This window comes from Sinohyriopsis cumingii, unplaced genomic scaffold (assembly GCF_028554795.1).
Source record: "Sinohyriopsis cumingii isolate HCF-2022 unplaced genomic scaffold, ASM2855479v2 utg001339l, whole genome shotgun sequence".
Lineage (NCBI taxonomy): Eukaryota > Metazoa > Mollusca > Bivalvia > Unionida > Unionidae > Sinohyriopsis > Sinohyriopsis cumingii.
The window spans coordinates 1,864,538-1,884,795 of record NW_028315985.1 but is presented as its reverse complement, the minus strand read 5'-3'; the positions used below and the strand labels follow the sequence as shown (position 1 = coordinate 1,884,795).

The window sequence follows — 20,258 nt, the reverse complement described above, 5'->3', positions numbered from 1 at the left end:
TACATTAGGTAAGTTTTCACTACTGACAGATAGGACAGGTCTGGCTGGTGTAATAATAGAATCAATACATAGCGATAGTTATCACTACTGGCAGATGAGGCAGGTCTGAGAGGTGTGCTAGAATCAATACATTGGGAAAGTTTTCACGGCTGACAGATGAGACAGGTCTGAGTGGTGTGCTAAAATCAATGCATTGGGAAAGTTTTCACTACTGGCAGATTGAGACAGGTCTGAGTGGTGCGCTAGAATCAATACATTAGGTAAGTTTTCACTACTGGCAGATAGGACAGGTCTGGCTCTTGTACTACTAGAATCAATACATAGTGATATTTATCACTACTGGCAGATGAGACAGGTCTGAGTGGTGTACTTGAATCATTGCATATGGAAAGTTTTACACCAGTTTTATTCAGTGGTAAATTGCTTGTTTCAGGTCCCAATGGAAAATCATCATTTCCAAGCTTGATATTAGTCTCTCAGCATTACTTTAAAGTTATGCAGCACTGCCGTTTGTTCCCAACATTGTATAGAGTCCTTTGCAATTATTGTTTCTTGAGATGACACCCAACTTGTGCTGATCTCAGGATTGGATTCATCGTTTGATAGATTGTTAAGCTTTTACTCAAAAACGCATTGTTTATTGTGTGATCAAAGATTCTCATAAAGCTGTTTTAAATTTTTATAGCAAGAAAAAAATCTATATAACAGTATTGCTTACTTTATGCCTAACTGAAATTATTAACTGTTCAATCAATGAGTATACAATCTGTAGATAATCTTTAATATTGTTATATTTTGCCTCATTTGCTTTATGTGAACTTTTAAATTCAAATAATTATACCATTTGAGATGAGAAGTATATTGTTCCAACTTTCAGTGTACAGAAAATCCTCTATTGGGAGTTCTTCATTGTCCTTTACACACATTTCTTGTTGCTGCTCCTTCTAACTGCCTTGTAGGAGTTCTGTGTAACTTTGCACATGCATCCATCCTATGGTCTAGTTGATCCTGAATGAAAATAGTGCCTTTTTGAACCTCCTACCCACTGACTGCCACATCCACCATGTTAAACCATGTGGTTAACATTACCTTTCCTGAAAAGATGGGTGTAGCTATATGTGGTTTTCACAAAGAGACTTATTGTGACATGCAGTTTGTTATAAAGTGTGCCTATTAGGCTTCCGACACTTGAATGGTTGATTGCATCAGCATATTAGGTTTTGATAAAAAAGACAGTTTGTTAATACTCTTTTATAGTTGGTCCCAAATGAAATTGGTGACACTGAGACCTCAGCAATGCTGGCAATTTTGAACATTTTGATGTAGCTATTTCTCCTAACAAATTGTTTCTTGCAATGTGGGGTGTTTCTCTTAAAGATATCTTGTCTAATAGCAGCTGGCTCTTAAGAACTAACCATTTGATTTTAGTATGGAGGGAGAGCGTAGGATTGTCTTTCTAACCAGGATATTTATACCTCAAAATAATCTTTCTAAAAATGATATAATGGATATAATTAATTTCATTTGGACACATCAGAGATGAATACTTATTCAAACTATTTGAGGTTGGAAATATAAAAAAAAAAAAAAATATCCCATGCACACACCCACCTCTCCCCACCATCACAATACACATTAAATGGTTGGTCCCTAAATGAAAACAACCAATTGGACCTCCAACACATTGGAAAATATTGTTATTGCTGCTTGTCCTGCATGGATAATCACACTGAAATAGGATTTGTCAGTACTAGTCATCTTATCATATGTAAAGTAGTTCTAAAAGAAAATAGTGTCATTTAGACCACCAGTATGATTGCCTTGCTGACAGTATTACAAGTTAATCTTGTTATTGCTACTGTTGTTGAAGGCATGACCTTATTTACATGGGTATCTCATAATCCTACCTGCTATATGTAGACAGTCCTAAATGTAAATATAGTGGTCTTCCAGCATTGTCACAAGAGCAGATGTTGCAATAAATCTTGCTACAGCCATTTTTCTTCAATAGATGGTCTGGCTGGCATGATATTATGTAGGGAATGTAGTATGATATCCGTCTCTTTGTCTGTCCATCCATACATCTTCTTTCTGTGCTTTTGTTTGTTTATTTGCAATAATTCAACTTCACCATAAACTACCATTTCCAACATTTATATCTAGCATACATTTGAGCTTAGAAAGAAATCTGTCAAATTTTGTGTCAAAAATCAGGGTATAGTAGCTGCAACAAAAAGAAAATTGGTTTCTACAAGTAAGTTCTGCTTTACAGACCTGGACTTAGCTTCTAAGTGTCAAGTTCATTGATAGAAATACAAATAATATTTTCCAAAAATTAGTACATCACAGATGGTGACTGAACATTGCAGGTGGCTTGCACTTGGCGTTAAAGATCATATGACTAGATCACTGCATGAACACTGAACATTGAAACATGGTATCAACACACAAATGTCAGTTCTTGACTGTGTACCTTCGCGCAGTTTTGTAAATGCCTTCCACTTTGTATAAGAAAGAAGGCAATATATTTTATTTTCAAAAATGATATGCAAAAATTGCATGCCATGAAAATTACTGACATGGAAAATGAATTACAATTTTTAAAAAAAGACAAATACAACATTGGAAATTGCAGACAGTGGACAATAACAGACCAATTTCTGTTCACCCAACCTGCAGACATGCGTTAGAAAATGGCAGCTGTCTTTTAGAAAATACAAATACTGGAGAAGAAAGACAAGTGAAATAATAAAAAATGCATTCACTGGAAATAACTGGCACATTAACTAAAAGAAAATTGTCCAGTGTATGTATTTTCCTTGTCTGCCCTTGTCCATGTCTATCATATTTAGACTCAGTAATTTTCATGGCATACATCCCTATGAAAAGGTCAAGGTCACTGGAAAAAAAAACAAAACAAATAATTCTTTGCATAGTACATTTAATTTGAGGAGACAAATATTGGAGAGAATTTGTGGGGGATTCTTAAAGTCAAAGGTTTTAACTCAATGTAGTTGTGGTTGTTTTATTTTACTCACAGTTCATTATTTATACATTTACAATTTGCAGATCACATGTGGAATGTATACATTTTATTGTTTAAGCATCATGTACACCATAGGCATCATGTTACCTACCTTGTGCCTTACAGACCCTCCAGTTCTGACAATGAAGGCAACAAATACTTCAAAAGGAGGCAGAGTGGTTATTAGCTGTACTGCAAGTGGTGTACCTGATAACTATACGTTTTCAAAATTGACTCACATGGCACCTGATGAAAGCAGAAGTATAGTCAGGGAACTGGAGGTAACAAAAATTTCAGGCAGTGAGGTATCATTTGCTATAGAAGGAGCGACTTACCAAGATACTGGATTTTATGTGTGTAAAGCCAACAATGGGATCATACACTACACTACAGGACAATTAATCATGGATGACATGGTGTCTGTATGGATTGCAGGTGAGTGTTACATACATTCATATTTTGAAGCCTGACAGGTATTATATGAAATGTTGTTGTTGTATCATAGTTCTTGCAATTATAAAGCTGCGTATTATCTTGAATCAGCATTTTTTAGAATCTAGATCATGAATTTTATTTTATTTATTCGTATGAAACATTTAAATTTCAAACCTTTTAAATCTTTTTGAATTTTGAGGAAAATAATATTTGTTTTTCTGCATAGCTTAGAATTCCATTACTTTTCAAAAATAGAAGTTCAAAAAGAAAAATGAGCAATGGTTTTAATTCAGAGATTTTCATTTTTCCAGTTGCCAAGCAAGGAAAGTATAAAATTTCATGTGCTACTGATAATTTATTGAATGTCCTTTCCTTAGAAGAAATGTGTGCATGATATATTCCACAGTATATAGCAGTTTGACTGTAGCGATAGTTTCTCAACTATTGTTTGCCCAACTAGATTTGGTAACTTTTTATAACATACATATAATTTCTAAATGAATAACACAGTTTCCACATTAAAAATATTTCAGTTCTTTGAGTTAATGTTTTTATTTAGTTACAAGAGAAGCTGCAGTGCAGTGGAACTTGCATCTTGAAAATGATAGATTCAGTTAACAAAGCAATTCTGGATTGTTGAATGGTATCCTTCCATCCATCATTTATCACTATTCAGTTACGGTTTGGATTGAGGTCTTGGACATTGCTGCTCATTAGTTGGCATTTAGATGCATCATGTGGAGCACTACACCATTCTCTGAGAAGCAGGTCACTGTAACCTGTGTAACCTTTGCCTTTTCTTAAAAATTCCATATTTTTTAAGTGTATCAGTAAAGTGTAAAATATGAATTAGAAATTGATTTGAGTCATAATATTTTCATAACTAGATGGCATAACCTTACTTTTTTTGCTTTGTCCTGTCCTATTTAATCTAATCAAAACACATGCACACAAATGTTATGTCAAGAAAGTTGGGGGAAGGATTTGGTTGGAGTTCTATGCAGGATGTTTAGTGGCTCCCATGACCTTATGCCAACACCTTGTATCAATTAATAATGGGGATTTCCACTGGAATCCCAATGGCTGAAAGTCTGATCCTCAATATTGAGACCGATTTTTATTCACAACAATCCGAGAATAATAGTAATGTCCAAATAATAAGAACTTTCTGTTTCCACTGAACAGTTGAAACAAAGGCTTTTCCTCTCAAATAATATCTAAATGCAACATAAAACCAGTCTGCAGTCTTACAATAGGAACACAATAAAAGAGGATGACTCCAAAATAGTAATTAATTGGATTGCTCAGTTCACTGCTTATAAACACCTTCTATTATGACAGTATTTCACAATATATCCCATGTGACTGATTTCACCACTCATTTTGTCACGAAAACGCCTATTCATTTGACCTAACCTAACCAATGGGAAGTTACTTAATTATTCTGGAACTATATAAACCCCATCAGCCAATGAAAATTTAACCCAAAGATGCCATTAAGTGTTATTATTAAGATAATTTTTAGTAATTGTCAACACATATGTAAGCATATAATTTATAGATCTTATGTTTTATTAAGCTCTTAACAGACTCTGGCCATGTATGCATTTCTAACTAAAAGTGTATTATGTTCAATTTACAGCCTTGAATAAAAATTGCAAAAATTGGATAAAATCATGTACCAGGAGTTACAAAAAATATTCATATACATAACACTATTGCTGAATGATACTATACTATATCAATGGATTTTAATAAGCGCAGAAAGTTTTTTGAATATTTTTGAGAGCTAAACTGTAAACAAAGTTTTAGGCATTTTTACAGAAAGCGTTTTACTAACCAACATTTTTTGGCAAGCCACAATTAAAGATTGAAAGAATGCAGGTTTCAAATGATACGACTGTATCAGTCTTTTGGGCGGCTACTGTGGTGTCTCCATGTGCAAGGATGTTTATTCCAATTACTTTTGTACTAAATTAACTACTATTTAAAATTCGTATCTGTGTTATAAAACACAAAACAAACATAAACTTTAATTTGTTTTTTTAGGCATATGTCGGTCAGGTCATCATCATGAAGCCCCTTAGGCTTCTTTATTTACATGCTTTCATTTTCCTATGGGTTAAGTTGCTGTGATTAAAAGAATATGATTCATGTCATTGGTTAAATGAAATCTTTCAAAGTATTTCCTCAGATTTGTCTTTTTCATTATTTTGGCCATGATATTTCTGAAAATATTGGGTTTTAAAAGTTTTCAGCATAAAATTGAGAAAGTACATTTTTGCTTTTTTCTTGACACTGGAGTTATGACAGTTTATCTCTTAGTGATATTATACCTCATATACAAGTCCTACAACTGTTGGGCATGTGAGCTTGTGCTATGGTCCTACATCCATAGTGACATGTTATTCATAATTACAGTTTACAATGTCTTCTCAAAGTCATCTAAATACGATTCAACCCGATTGATGGCATAAAGCATTCTGGCATGAAGCTTTGTACCAATAAAGTAAAACCCTTAAATGAATTCTTTTTAAAGTTACTTCAACATAATTTGACAATTTTACAAAAAAACACCCTTAAATGCATGGCTTGTCTCACCAATTGTATGCTGATGAAACCCAAATATACATATCTAGCCACCCAGCTGAAATTGATGCTACCATCCAAGGTGTAGAGAGGTGCATTTCTGATGTGAAATCATGGATGACATGTAACAAGCTGCAGATGAATGATGATAAAACTGAGGCCATTCTGATCACAACACAAAGACTTTCTCATTCACATCCTCTACCTCAAACAATAAATACCAGCAACACCAACATTAAAACCACACAGTCATTACAAAACCTAGGTGTTACTCTGGACAGTAGTCTCACATTGCAACAACTTGTCATGAACATATGCAAGGCTGCATATCTTGAGCTGAGACGCATCAGCTCCATTTGCAAATATCATTCAGTTGATGCCACTAAAACACTTGTGTGTTCATTAGTACTTTCAAGACTGGACTATTGTAACTCAGTTATGTCTGGTTCATCTCAATATCTGCTCCAGAAACTTCAAAAAGGTGAAAACACAGCTGCTTGGATCATGCTTAGAGTACCACGATCAGAGCACACCTCCCTGCTGCTCTGTACCCCACATTGCTGTCCATTTGATCCAGAATTAAACACAAAATTTGTTCTCTGTGCTACACTTCACTGTCGGACTGTAGTCCGACATACCTATCCAGACTCACCCATGTGTACACACCAGCAAGATACTGACGCTCCTCTTCCGATAATCGTATACTCATTATTTCCACTATGAAAACAAAGTCATATGGACATCGTTCTTTTGTATACCAGGGCCCAGCAACGTGGAATGAATTGACCACTGAACTTAGACACAACGACATAGTTATCCTATTCAAGAGTGCTCTCAAAACTCACTTATTCCAACTGCAAGAACAAACTTAAAGACCTAATAATGTTTCCTACCTTAAATATTCTCAGCATGTTTTTTTATGTTTTCTAATTTCATGGTGTTTGTTTTTGTAATCATGTCATTATACGTTTTTTTATCTTATAGGTGTTGTCTAATGTTGTAAAGCGATTAGAGCTTCTAAAGATTAGGTACTATACAAAAAGTCCTCATTATTATTATTATTATTATTATTATTATCATTATTTGTGCATGGCTAGGGGGCACTTTTAAAATGCTTATTAGTGTCAGTGTATACTATTTGATACAAGTGTGGTCATTTTATGATCAAGATTTTCAAATTTTTGTATGTTTAGATGATCCAAGTGATTAACTTCAAAAAGGGACTTGTGAATGTTAATAACATCACAGCCCCAACAACAAATGGCATAACTGTTGGTGGGAATAGCATTAGAATGATTCCAAACTGAGTTTTGGGTTTGTGGGCCTTATGTATCAGGACTTATAAGTATTGTAAATCACACCTACAATGACACTTCGATAAACAATTGAATTTGTAATTAAGCGAATCATTGGGGTTACATGTGAGTTAAACACAGCATAAATTGTTAGTGATATTTTAAAGGAGCATTATACCTTCATTCTTCATTAGTATATTGAAATTCAAAACAAAACATAATATTTACAGATCAAGCAGTAATTACATCTAATGCCAGATATTTTGATGTAGAGAAAGGAAAATCTGGCCAGATGTACATTGAGTTCTACCTTGGCCTCTCACAGCCTCTTGTTACATGGTATATTTATAAGAACGGTACAATGGAGCTGGTGCAGAATTCTAGTAACTTTGGGATCTATTTATCAAATGTAACAGTGGAACTTCAATATCACCAAAAGACAGTTCGTCTTCCAGGATATAAAGCAAGTCTTGAAGGATTTTATGTTGATCAGGAACATTTCACTTCCTACAAGGTGGAAATCAACAATGGATTTGGTGAACCAGTATTTGTAACCCTAGAATTGAAACCCAGAGGTAATAATACTTTATTGTGACCCCAGAATATAATTGTCGTTTAATGTAAATTCACAAAAAGAGTTAATATATTATTGCAGCAGGAGGAAAACCATACTCTTTTCTTCCTCTAAAAGGTACATCTTATAGTTTGCCAGCCACTATCTCTAGCTGGATTGTTTGGATTGTTACAGGAGTTTGTCAGTGTCACAGGAGTTTGTCAGTGTCATTTGGGGTGAGGGTTGGAACAAAACTGCAGTTTGGATATTCAAGTATGATAGTTTCATTATGTTTTGAGAATATTAGCATTCACATACCATTGTAAGTCATTCTTAAATAGATTGATGTACCTATTTTTCATTAACGAAACATCTGTATTTGTCTTTGTTTATTCACTCAAAGTGCTTTGTGGATTGAACTACTTTTCTATTTTCTTTTTCGATTTGTTTATATATACAAAGACAGCAGTGGTAAAAGATTGTCTTTTATTTTAGACTTGCTTGCGGATTTAAATAAGTTCTGCAACACACCTGATGTATTCTTTCAAAAGTCCAATTTGATGCCAGCATGTAGATTTTCAAGGTTCAGAAGTACATCTCATCTATATGTACCAAACTGCGGTTATATAAGTTCTAATCTATACCTTAACTAGAGCATTAAAATTGTGTAAATTTCATAATGCTCCCTTTCTCATTCAGTACACTTGACTGTATGTTTGTAGATCAGTAACATCTATTTTAAGCCTTTGATTATAATGCAGTTTGCATCCAATGCTGCTCAAATACAGGTGCAGTATGCTTATACAATTCATACTGTTTGTAATTCTGTTATTTCTTGTCTTAAAATGTCTATCCTTTGTTACAGATGTTTCAAATGTTCACATGCTTCATTACTGAGGATTGATCTCTCATTAATGTTGTCATATCAGGACTTATTTAGCAAATTAAACAATGTCAAAGATTGGTGCCATAAAAATGATATGCACATAAATGGAAAAAAAAATCTGCTGATAACAACTTCAGGATCACAGACAAAGACATTAATTTAGTTATAAAATGATGTGAAATTGAAAATGTAGCAAGTCATTCTTGTTTATTTGTCCATGTGGACAGATTTCTACAGTGAATGACCTAGCTGATAATGTACATAAAGTGGTAAATTCTAAAACTTCCATTACTGTTATTATAAGATAAATATCTTTCTGTGGCTATAAGGATTCGCTGTTACAATGCTTATATTTTGTCATGTTATGGCTATTTGGTTACCATTTGGGGAAATTATTCCAACACAATATTGACTGACTTTCAAAACTACAAAACAAAGATCACCACAAATTATACTCGAAAACCTGATTGAGGCATCAACCAAGCTTTTCATCAATACTTTTTTTCTAAATGGATTGATTACCAGGAAATCATTTTTGTGTACACGTTTCTTAAATTAATCACTATTCAGCATCTTCAGTAATTATTCCTTATTATGAACTGTGTGTGATTGGACTCTTAACTTAGAATCCTCTAACAGTCTGTTCATAATGGGACTCTCAACTTACCAAGCCAAATTTAGAAACCTTTAGAAAGTCTCTGTTCATGATGGGACTCTTAAAATTGTCAAGCCTAAGTTAGAAACCTTTAAAATGTCTCTGCAGTATGCGGTTCCAATGGGGTTTCCCCTGGTTCGTCTTTTGCCAGTTATTTTGGCTGCCATGTATAGCCTATCATGCGCTGAAGAAAATTAAAACTGGTCCAATTATCATCAGAATTTTTGAAAAAACTTGCAGAAGTGGTTGCTGAAGGTACACATTTCTTGGATTGTCAGATTATATGTTATAATAACAAAAAGCCTGGGTCGATGGTCCTCAAAAGAAATAAAATGTGGAACAGCCATATCTGTAAAGACATTAACCCACTTTCTTTAGACCATTTTTCATTATGTAGAGTTTCAAAAATATTGCTGTTAAATTATAATAAAATGAGAGAGTAGAGCATAGTTATATATATATATATATATATATATATATATATATATATATATATATATACTGTTTTATTAATTTTCAACTTGTATCAGGTAAATCCTGAATTTGAATATTATTTCATGTTATTCCAATCAGATTGTTTCCTTTCTGCAGATATTTCAATACTAGGTATTTATGACATCACACATGCTCCAGCTGTTAATGGCGCTCAAGCTATCCAAGTTTTGTATCAAATATGCTTTTTATTATACTGTAATAAAATTAAAGTTGAAATTATTGAATTTTGAGAGGTCACATATGCCTTGTCATTTATATGTATCTACTGATATCATTATTATTTCTTATTTTCTTAATTTTATATTTTATTTCATTTTATTTTATTTGTATTTCTTATTTCTTATTTTCAGGACTATGAAATATGGATGTGACATGATAATTGTCTTATTTTCAGCACTGTGGAAATTGGGTCAGTTATGTTATGTTAAGGATGCTTCTGATAAGTACATTACACCCAATTTAGACTGCATTTGTTCATGTCTTTTATTTACAATGGTTTTAATACAGAATGCAAATACACAAGAAAACCAGTTGGTTATAGCTCCCTGACATAGTTTGCAGTACCCATTATTTCAGAATATGTGTACCTTTTATAGCACATATGACATATCAGCATATCAATATGCTTTCAAGAAAACATAGGCATACAATATTGTTTGGCTTGTTTGTTTTTGTTTTGTAATTTTCCATTTATAAAGACAGAATCAAAGTGATTTGGCTTCTGAAAATATTACATTTGTACTTATAAAGTTTACAATTATATATATATATATATATATATATATATATATATATATATATATATATATATATATATATCTTAGTCAAACCTGTCCCAGCTACCAACTACTTGCAACAGCATTATTACTTCCCCCTGACAAATTTCCTATTAAAAACATGTATATAACAGTCATCTACTTTCTGCGACCCAGTGAGTGTCCAGGAGTTTCCTAACCAAATTATTGCTTCTCACTAACTGGAGTGTATTGAGTGTAACTGTTCTGTGGATGTACATTAAACTTTTTTGTTATGATGCGTAGATCAGGTGATAGCACATCAATGTATAAACATTTCCTATCTTACGTGTACTCACTGTATGCAATCCTCACTATACATGTAGTGAAAACATTCCACTCTGTCACTCACACACACACAAGTTTGAAAACAAAGCAGATTCTTTAAATAGTGAGAGAGGGTGTCAAACCATATGGTAGCTAGATGGCAGGAAAAAATCTTATTTTAGTCACAGCAGCCTTTAGTGATACTGTGTTTGAAATCTTAATTTTAAAAAAAATATCTGATAAAAAGGTGATATGTGAGGAGAGATACAAATTCATCCCAATTCAATACTTTCGGTAATAAGCCATTATTTATTAAACTTGTCTGTACAGGCAGGCAAAGTATCAGCTTATGTATTAAAAACATAAGCCAAATTAGAGACTGATTACCTAATGTTTAGAGTGAACATGGAAATGTCTTTAAAAATAGTACAATGGCCCTTAAATATGTTAAAAAATTACTTATTATATCCCTTTTGTTAGTTGAAAACAATAATGATTTTAGGTACATGAAAACAACATATGCCACCTTCAAAGAAAATTCCACCCCCAGCCCCTTAAATTAAACGGTGAGATTTGTAACCTTCTTTGGTTCCCATTTCATCATAGGTCTGTCATGTACGTTGACTCATTTGATCATGACAAGGTAAGCAAGTGGTAAACCAGGCTTTCATTTTGAAGTGTGCACACCTATTCCTAAGCCTTATTATACAAGCTGGTTCTTGAACTATTTCAGGATCATAATGTAGGCATAGCGAAACTAGTGTTTTGTCATGGTGCAGGACATAAAGATCAGTGACTTTGTTAAGCATCAGCAATTATTTAATTTATAGTCTTTATTAAAGTGAACTCAATTTGCAACGCATTCTACTAAACATTGACCAAGGAATGCTGTGATTATTTGGGATCTTACTAAAGGAATCAAATTACTTTTCTCAGTGACCAACTGGACAAAGTCTACACTATGATAAATGTAATTTAAATTACTGTTGTTCTTATTGCAGTACCAAGTACATCTGAAAGCCTTGGCTTGCCAGTTGCTGGGATAGCCGGAGGCATAAGTGCTGGAATTGTCTGTATCTTTGTCATGGGAATAGGCATATTTCTTTGGAGAAGAAATCGACATAAAACACAAAGTGAACATGGTAAGGAAGATTATCATTATCAGTATCTCAAAATGTATCATTTTAAATGCATGTGCAGATAAGTGAAGAAAATAAACAGACACAAGTTATATCATTGACTATTCTCATCCCTTTTTATATGTTTGAAATTTGATTAACTAGTAGTAAACTTTTAACTCTGTTGTACATTGAACATTGAATCATCTTCATTTGTCGATATGATACTTGGCCTATTTCATATTCAGTGACAACCCATTATCATTGTATATTATCTATGTGTAATATGGTCTATAATTGTCTAATACATGTATGTATGTATGGGATCTATTACAATTGTACATTTTGTCTTTTAAGTTTCCCGTGTAAATATGTGTATTTTCCATTCTGTCCATTTTATTTATGTCTTCTGTCTTTCAATTGCACCTTGCAAATATGATTAACTGTTTACACTCAGACATTGACATCCGTTATTGTCCATTAATATAAAGAATTTTTCTTTAACATTTCAAAGAGCTCTTTATAAACACAATAAAAGCAATATCTATATTACAAGTAATAAAACTGTTCATAGGAGAAGATTTAGCTCTGAAAAATCATGTACTTTAATGCTAATATGCACACAATACACATAATGTACTATATTTAATACATTTCTAAGATTATGTTATTGCATTTCTAAATTGAGTCTCTGGTCACATAAGGTCTACTTGTAACGTTTTGGAAATTAAAAAAGGATAATATACCTGAAAGAATTATTGATTTCAATTTCAGGCAATGATGTATTGAGGGAGCATGAAAAAAGGTGAGATTCATGTTGAGACATCATTAAGTCCGAAACTAGTCAATTTTTAAAATGTGGATATCACACATTGCTGCATGACTATGGTGTTAAAATGGGAACTGTATTGGTACTGACATGCAAATGCATGAGTAAGAGTGCCATTTTTTTAATGTATAGGGATGTACCTAGCTATAAATTATACCCTTGATAATCCATTGTCTCTTTATTAATAATGACCAAAATATAATAATACCAGGTAGAACTTCAGAAGGGTTGTAATTGTGGTTAATTGAATGAATAATGACTTAAATGGACCATATGTTTAATTGAAAAGTATACAGTTGTATTTTGGCAATGTACTTTAGACTTATTATGTTTGGAACAATACATAGCATCAGGGCAAATTTTAATTACAATTTATTAAGGTGTTACAACATGAAACATTTGTATGGTTGTATAATACTGATCAAAACTGAAGTTTTGTTTTATATGTCTAAAGCAATTTTTCCAACAGATTCACACTCACATGTATCACTTAGCTGTATTAAAAGAAACCTGAATAGCTCCATCAATTCAGGCAAACTTCTTGACTGTATTTAACCATTGAAGACATTAATTGTAAATATTTCATATATTTTCTAACAGGTTCTTTTTAATTTGTTGGAATATGAAGCATACATTGACAGAAGGATCATGGTGAAAATGAAAACGTGATCAATTCTAATCCAATGGCTTTGATACGCGCTGTCATGCTGTTTATATTGGTGATTTACCTATAGTATTTATGACATTCAAATAGATTCTTTAGGGATTTAGGTGTGTAAATGTAGGCAAATACTTTTATACCATATACCTACATGAATTGCCCATTATGGGCTAAAATGGTGTTACACCCAAAAATGTTATATTGATTAAATTAAGCTATTTCATTCTACACTTGTTTTGTTTTCTTAACTACCCTGTTTCTAAATAAATGTGTCCTCCCTTCCACCATCAGATTTCAAGGATCTACACACCTAAATAATACAACGTTACTTGCAAGTAGTAAACAATGGAAGGTCTACACATTTAACCTGGTGAAATGTAAGACTATACATTTAAGTTAGTATTTTAAAGAAATAAATGACTTATAAAAATGGTACTAAAAGCTGCTTTGCCATGTGCTCAGCATTAAGAGGTTAGTGTTAGGATTGGTTGGCCTGGTGTTAGAATAATGTGACTGGGTGGGACATCATGCTACATGTCTGCAGCATTATGCCCCAATGCTAGACATCACTTTAAACTGTCAAACTGCAGACATCATAGCGATATGACTGAAAAATTGTTAAAGCTACATTAAAAATCCAAATCACACAAACACATGCTCAGACATACATATTTTTAAAACTTTCTTCTGATCCAGATTAATATTACTGAATAATAGTAATTGCCATATAATACCAACACAACACACATAATAAAGTGATATCTTAATATCTACTCAATAAGACATAATCCTTTTGAAGTTTAGCCTCATTCTTTGATAGACATAAGGAAAGACTGTGTGAAATGCAGCAACAAAGTAAAGAACTGCTGATTTAATTATGTACCTTATTTACAATTACCAAATAAGACCCATTACTATGTTTTGCAATAGAAACTTTCCTAAGTTAAAGCTTTTCCCTAATCCATCAGTTGTTACTGGGTATTATTAAAACTTTCACACATGTTCAATGAAACAGTTTACTTTTATATATTTTTATCAGCCATTAGTCTTCAAGTTGTGAGTAGCTGAAATACATATAAGCTTTTAATTGGTTATTAATTATTCATTACATTGGTTTTTGAAAGAGATAGTATTTAAGCTTTGCGATATTAAATCTGTTTAATTTATCAACAGCAAAATATTCAGTATGTCTCTTGAATTTCTTGGATCACAAAAGGAAAAAAGAATTTTGGTTTTTGAAGGCTATCTTTACAATATAGACAAAATAACAGAAAGAAAGGAAATGTGGTGATATCATAATTGTCCATCCAAAGGTGTATGCCACACTACCATTGGACAAATTTTCAAGGCATCTTCTGATAATGATCTAGCTGCATCTTCAGGGTAAATTTCAAGGTGCATGTTTAAAATGAATCAAACGGCAAGCGAAATAATCAAAAGAGCATTTTCAGGTTATAGTTCAGTTAGTAGTTGGAAATTTGTTACATGTTCCATAGACAACTTTACCAGAAATGAGACAATTGAATGTAATATCAGGATATACCATCAGCTTCCATCAATTGAGAAAAATAACTTTCTGCTTGAACTTTGAAATCAATTGACCGGTTCAATTATCCTACATCATGAGGAATCATTTTATTTGCTGCTGATAGGAATTTAATATCTTTGTTGACCATTCATTCAGATTAAGCCTTCCCTCATATATTCAGCTATACACAATTCACACACTGAATACTGGAACTGTGTTAAAAGCTACGTATACAACCCATTAACACATACAGTTTTATTTCCATGTGTATCAAATTATCCATTGACCTTCCTCTTCTCCGTTTGTTAAAAAAACGTTCTCTGTTAAACAAGGTCCTCTTACTGTACAGTTGTGTTTTTAATAAATGAACAATATTGAGTTTATTGGTCACATTGGCATAGATGGTTACATCAAGGTAACACATATATTTTGTTAATTAAGGGGTGGGTGGGTCATTTCAAAGAGAAGAATCAAGACACCTACATACCCAATTAGCTAGGCTTCAATAAGTACATGATTTAAATACAAATATCAAACAAGAAGTCAAAGCAAAAGCACAAATATTATATAAAAATACAAAATCTTGTTGAAAGTATAGTGTAAAAAATCCAAACGTTTTCATGAGCAGTGAACTAAACAAATGTTTCCTTAGAGAATCCTAAAACATATACACAACAGATATTTGATTTGACAATGAAGCAAGACTTTTAAAACTAATTAAAATATAAAATATGTGGTAAATGTAAAAACAATATTTAGAAAACCTGCCTATACCTCTAAAATAGATATGAAATATTATGTAAGATATTGCTCTAAATTTGGATCACACAGGGCATGGGTCACGTAAAAGTTCTAAATGGAAAAATGATATACTATACAAAAATGTTAACATTACAAGTCTTATAGAGGTGTATACTTTTATTTTACCTTGAATAACTACCTTTCATAAAGCCCACGCATTAAAGATATGAAAACCACAAAGGTCAGTATAGTAAAATCTTTATTTTGAAGATTTATTTTAGTCTAAGCTTGAAACATTCGTCCTTATTTATACAAAAAAATTGCATATAAGACATGTGTTTCATTTCAATCACAAGAAGAAATCATACCAACTCCAGTTCTGTCAAACAAGATGGAGACAGTGGAAAAGAGTATGAGGGACTGCATTTCAAAGAAACTGAAGCAAGTCAATACCTACAACTTAATGGTAAATAAACATATGTGATAGATTTTGCCATTAGTTGTATAAATGTCTGAACAGTCAGCTCAAGTCATGTGTTCTGAATGGTTTGATAGAAAGATGGCACTCAAAGCTTATAAAGTTTGAATGGTGTCATAGAAAAATGGCACTCAAAGCTTATAATGTTTGAATGGTTTCGTAGAAAGATGGTACTCAAAGCTTATAAAGTTTGAATGGTTTCTTAGATAGATGGCACTCAAAGCTTATACAGTTTGAATGGTTTCTTAGAACGGTGGCACTCAAAGCTTATAAAGTTTGAATGGTTTCTTAGAAAGATGGCATTGAAAGCTTATAAAGTTTGAACCTTTAAATTATTAAGCTATGTTAATACATTCTTAACATGCTAAATTTATCCTTGTATAATTCCATCCTTCTAAATGAAAATTTACATTGTCATGTGACAAAGAATCCTATCACATTCGTGATTAACACTCATAATAAATAATTGCTCCTCCTGGAACTTTGGCTGTTTTAATTAATCAGAATTTGGAAATTTTTGTAAACACCTAGGGACTAACTTAATCATTCAGCACAATGAATGAATTGTATCACTAAATAATTAACTGTGATCATGAAACACTCTAACCTTATACAAAGGTGAAATTTTCTTAATGGATCTCTTAGGGTGATGTATGTTAGTAATTCAATGAAAGCTGCAAAAGCAGACAAATAATTGGAAATGGTGAATAATGTCTTTCTGAAGAAAACAAATTGTTTATTGAATTCATTTATTTAATATCTTTTTATGTTGTATTTTATTTTAAGTTTACACTTATTTGATTATAATGGTAATGAAACAGCTGGGATGGGGGAATGAGTTCACCTACTGAGGTTCAGCCTTTCCCCAACATGAATGAAGCATATAATATGAGAGATAGGCAGGTAGGGGGAGGGAGGGAAAGAGAGAGTAAAATACAGAATATGCATGATACATATTATAATATATATGATACATATTGATAGTGTAGTTGTTCCATTCTCTATTATTTACTCTGTGGTTTTAGATATGATGCAAATGTATTATAATTTGTAAACTGCTAAAAAAGCAAAAAGTGTTTTTAACAAGTTAGCTTTCAGAACAGAGAAAATACAGCTCTCATATATTATTAAATTGTAAGACTTTCGTCATTTAATTAAAAATTTTGGTTGCACATTTGATATATATGAATGTTAATGTTATTTGGTCAGGTCTTTTCAATCTCATTTTCATTATTTATTTGTCTCTTTGGCTAAAGCAATATGCACAATATTCTGATTACTGGAGTGGAGTATTTCACTTATTTTTTTATGCTATAACTCACACTTCCCATTTTTCCTCAGGTATCACATTAGAAGAAAACATAAACGTCGATAAAAGGTATTGGAACATCATTGGAATATTACATAAGAGATGATACATTAATATTTGCTTGTGTATAATCTTCATATATTAATTGTATGATTGATAGTATAAATTGATTCATCAATTAAGAAATCAATATCGCATTTTGTCTTTTAATATTGAATGTTATTTTTAAACTTAGATATATAAATATGTCACAAGAATGATCACTGGCAAGAGAGAAGCAGTCTTTAGCTGAACCTAAATATTCTGGTAGTTAAATGTTTGTAAAAATAAATAATTGGGCACTTTGTTTTAACCTTTTCAGCACGCTTATATTTTAAATATCTAATAATATTTCAATTTACAGCTTAAGGTCACCTGAAAGTGATTCCTATGAAAAATTGCACCCCTATGCAAACAGTGACATCCAGATGTATGGCTCACTGAAGATCCCCAAAACTTCCAAAGGTAACTTCATCAGTAGTTTATTTCAATTTTCTTGGACTCTACTGCCCCAGAAGTAATAAAGACTAATTATATTCATATGATTGTGGAGTCGTATATGATTCCCTACTGTAGGTCTAAAACAACAGTGGCAGTATTTGACGTTTGACATAGAGTCTATAATTATCTACAGGAGGCAGATGTATCAGTCTGTTGTAATGTTTTCCAAATGTCAGTACTAGATATTCTTCTGTTTTCTTGTACATCAGATATTAATGGAAATTGATCTCATTTTGGTTTGCCAATTTATATGGCATTGTCTAATTTTATTCATATTTATTTCACTAAGTATGCAAAAAATGTGTAAACTACACAAGGCTGTCTAATTTGGAACTATCAATCAACAGTGTTTTGATCATATATATTGACTGTGTCCATATTAGTATGATCAGTAAATGCTTCCAACTTAATGTATCAATGATAACCATTCAGTGCAAACAAAAGTTTGATTATGTTGCATATCTGTTTAAGTGAAATGACTTTTGCAATTCAGGTTTTCTGTAGTCAGTGAAAACCATCTTTCTAAAGGTTATATAGTAATTACAAATGTCAAATTCGTGTTGACCTTTGTCAGTAGAATAGATGTCAAACTTCAGTTCAGTATTAGATAGATAGCGTTACTTTAATTTACACAGAGACAAGTTTGATATCAGCCCCATATATTATTTAAACGGAAAAAGCTGTGACAAACATACGTCTGGTAAATTAAACTTTAAAAAATAATTTTTTTTAAGGTTGTAAACATTATTTAAAATTACTTAACTGAGGATGTGTTAATGATATGTTTGTGACAACTCTGTATGATGTCCATGATTATTAGTTATTATGTAATGATAATTATTATCAAACCATACTTCATTTCACCCGGTTTTATTCTTTGTTTCCTAAAAGCACTTATATTCTTATCAAAATGTATTAGTTTGAATACACTGACTTATATAGTTGTTTATTAGTATAAATCTAGGGTTATATACATTATCACTTATTTACAGATTCCAAAGAAATTTATGAAAATACATGTGTAACAAGGCCTGACAACTGTTGAGCATCAAAACCAACTTAGGAGAGATTCATTGAAGGCATTGTTTTATGTTTATTGCCTAATAAGTGATGTCATTAACACAGATTATGAAGTAAGTTGCACACAGTGGATATTCATTGACATTACTGATGCAATATTTGACGTGTCTTACATTTTGTATTTTTTATATATTTTGCATGCATATCTAAGCCTTTTCATGAATTATCAATGAGGGAAGACACTTGTAACTCCTTAATTGTTGTTTAACTTTGATGCTTATATTAACATTGAAATTATTGTAATTAGCCAAGTTATATAACGAGTCATATAATGAGTTCATACCCATAAATAAATTGCAGATATAACAACATGAGTTTCATTATAACCGTCTCAGTGGCATAATAACTAGATCAATGGCAATAAAATAATTTAAATATGATCTTGCTCAATTTTGACTATCAATTGTTTTGCTAATGAGTAGGTTCTTAAAGTGATTTGAAGTAAAATATACATACAAACTAGTAATGTTTTTTTAATAAACACAATGATGCTAACACCATATAATTATGTTGCTTGATGAACTTTCATCTACATAGTCTCTAAAAAAAGTTTGTTTCAGCCTCCTAATTCTTCTTTCATTCATATATACTTTTTCTAAACTTTTACATTCTGCTTTATATATCCAAATGCGAAATTGTCAAATGTAGAATTCTGGAGGAATTAATTTATCATGAGTGCTTCTAGTGTGCCCTGAATTAATCATTTTGACAGTTTAAGGAAGTTGACGATATAAATATTAATAACCCATTATCAAATGGTTGAACACTGAATTGTCATTATTAATCCACTGTTTTACTGTAGCTGTGAGACTAATTTTATTTGTAAAGTTTAATATACCAGACATATTTTGGTCACAAATGTGAGACACGTCTGATGCCAGCCGTAGAATAAGAAACACATATGTGACACAAATAATGTCATATACACAAAAATAGGTAAACTATTAAAAATGTAAAACAAACACTATCTTGTATCTATC

The 20,258-nt window shown here is 32.0% G+C and overlaps 1 protein-coding gene across 1 annotated transcript in view; it reads left to right on the top strand.

Moving 5' to 3' along the window:
• The window catches only part of LOC149772626 (contactin-2-like), a 31,569-nt gene extending 11,796 nt beyond the window's left edge, over positions 1-19,773 (top strand). Inside the window, exons 5-12 of the mRNA XM_089947561.1 lie at positions 3,152-3,460; positions 7,575-7,919; positions 11,996-12,136; positions 12,887-12,917; positions 16,225-16,337; positions 17,691-17,727; positions 18,062-18,162; positions 19,191-19,773. Of these exons, the coding sequence (XP_089803687.1) occupies positions 3,152-3,460; positions 7,575-7,919; positions 11,996-12,136; positions 12,887-12,917; positions 16,225-16,337; positions 17,691-17,727; positions 18,062-18,162; positions 19,191-19,243 (1,130 nt within the window). The 3' untranslated portion in view covers positions 19,244-19,773. The remainder of the gene's footprint in view (positions 1-3,151; positions 3,461-7,574; positions 7,920-11,995; positions 12,137-12,886; positions 12,918-16,224; positions 16,338-17,690; positions 17,728-18,061; positions 18,163-19,190) is intronic.
• The last annotated feature ends 485 nt before the right edge of the window (positions 19,774-20,258 follow it).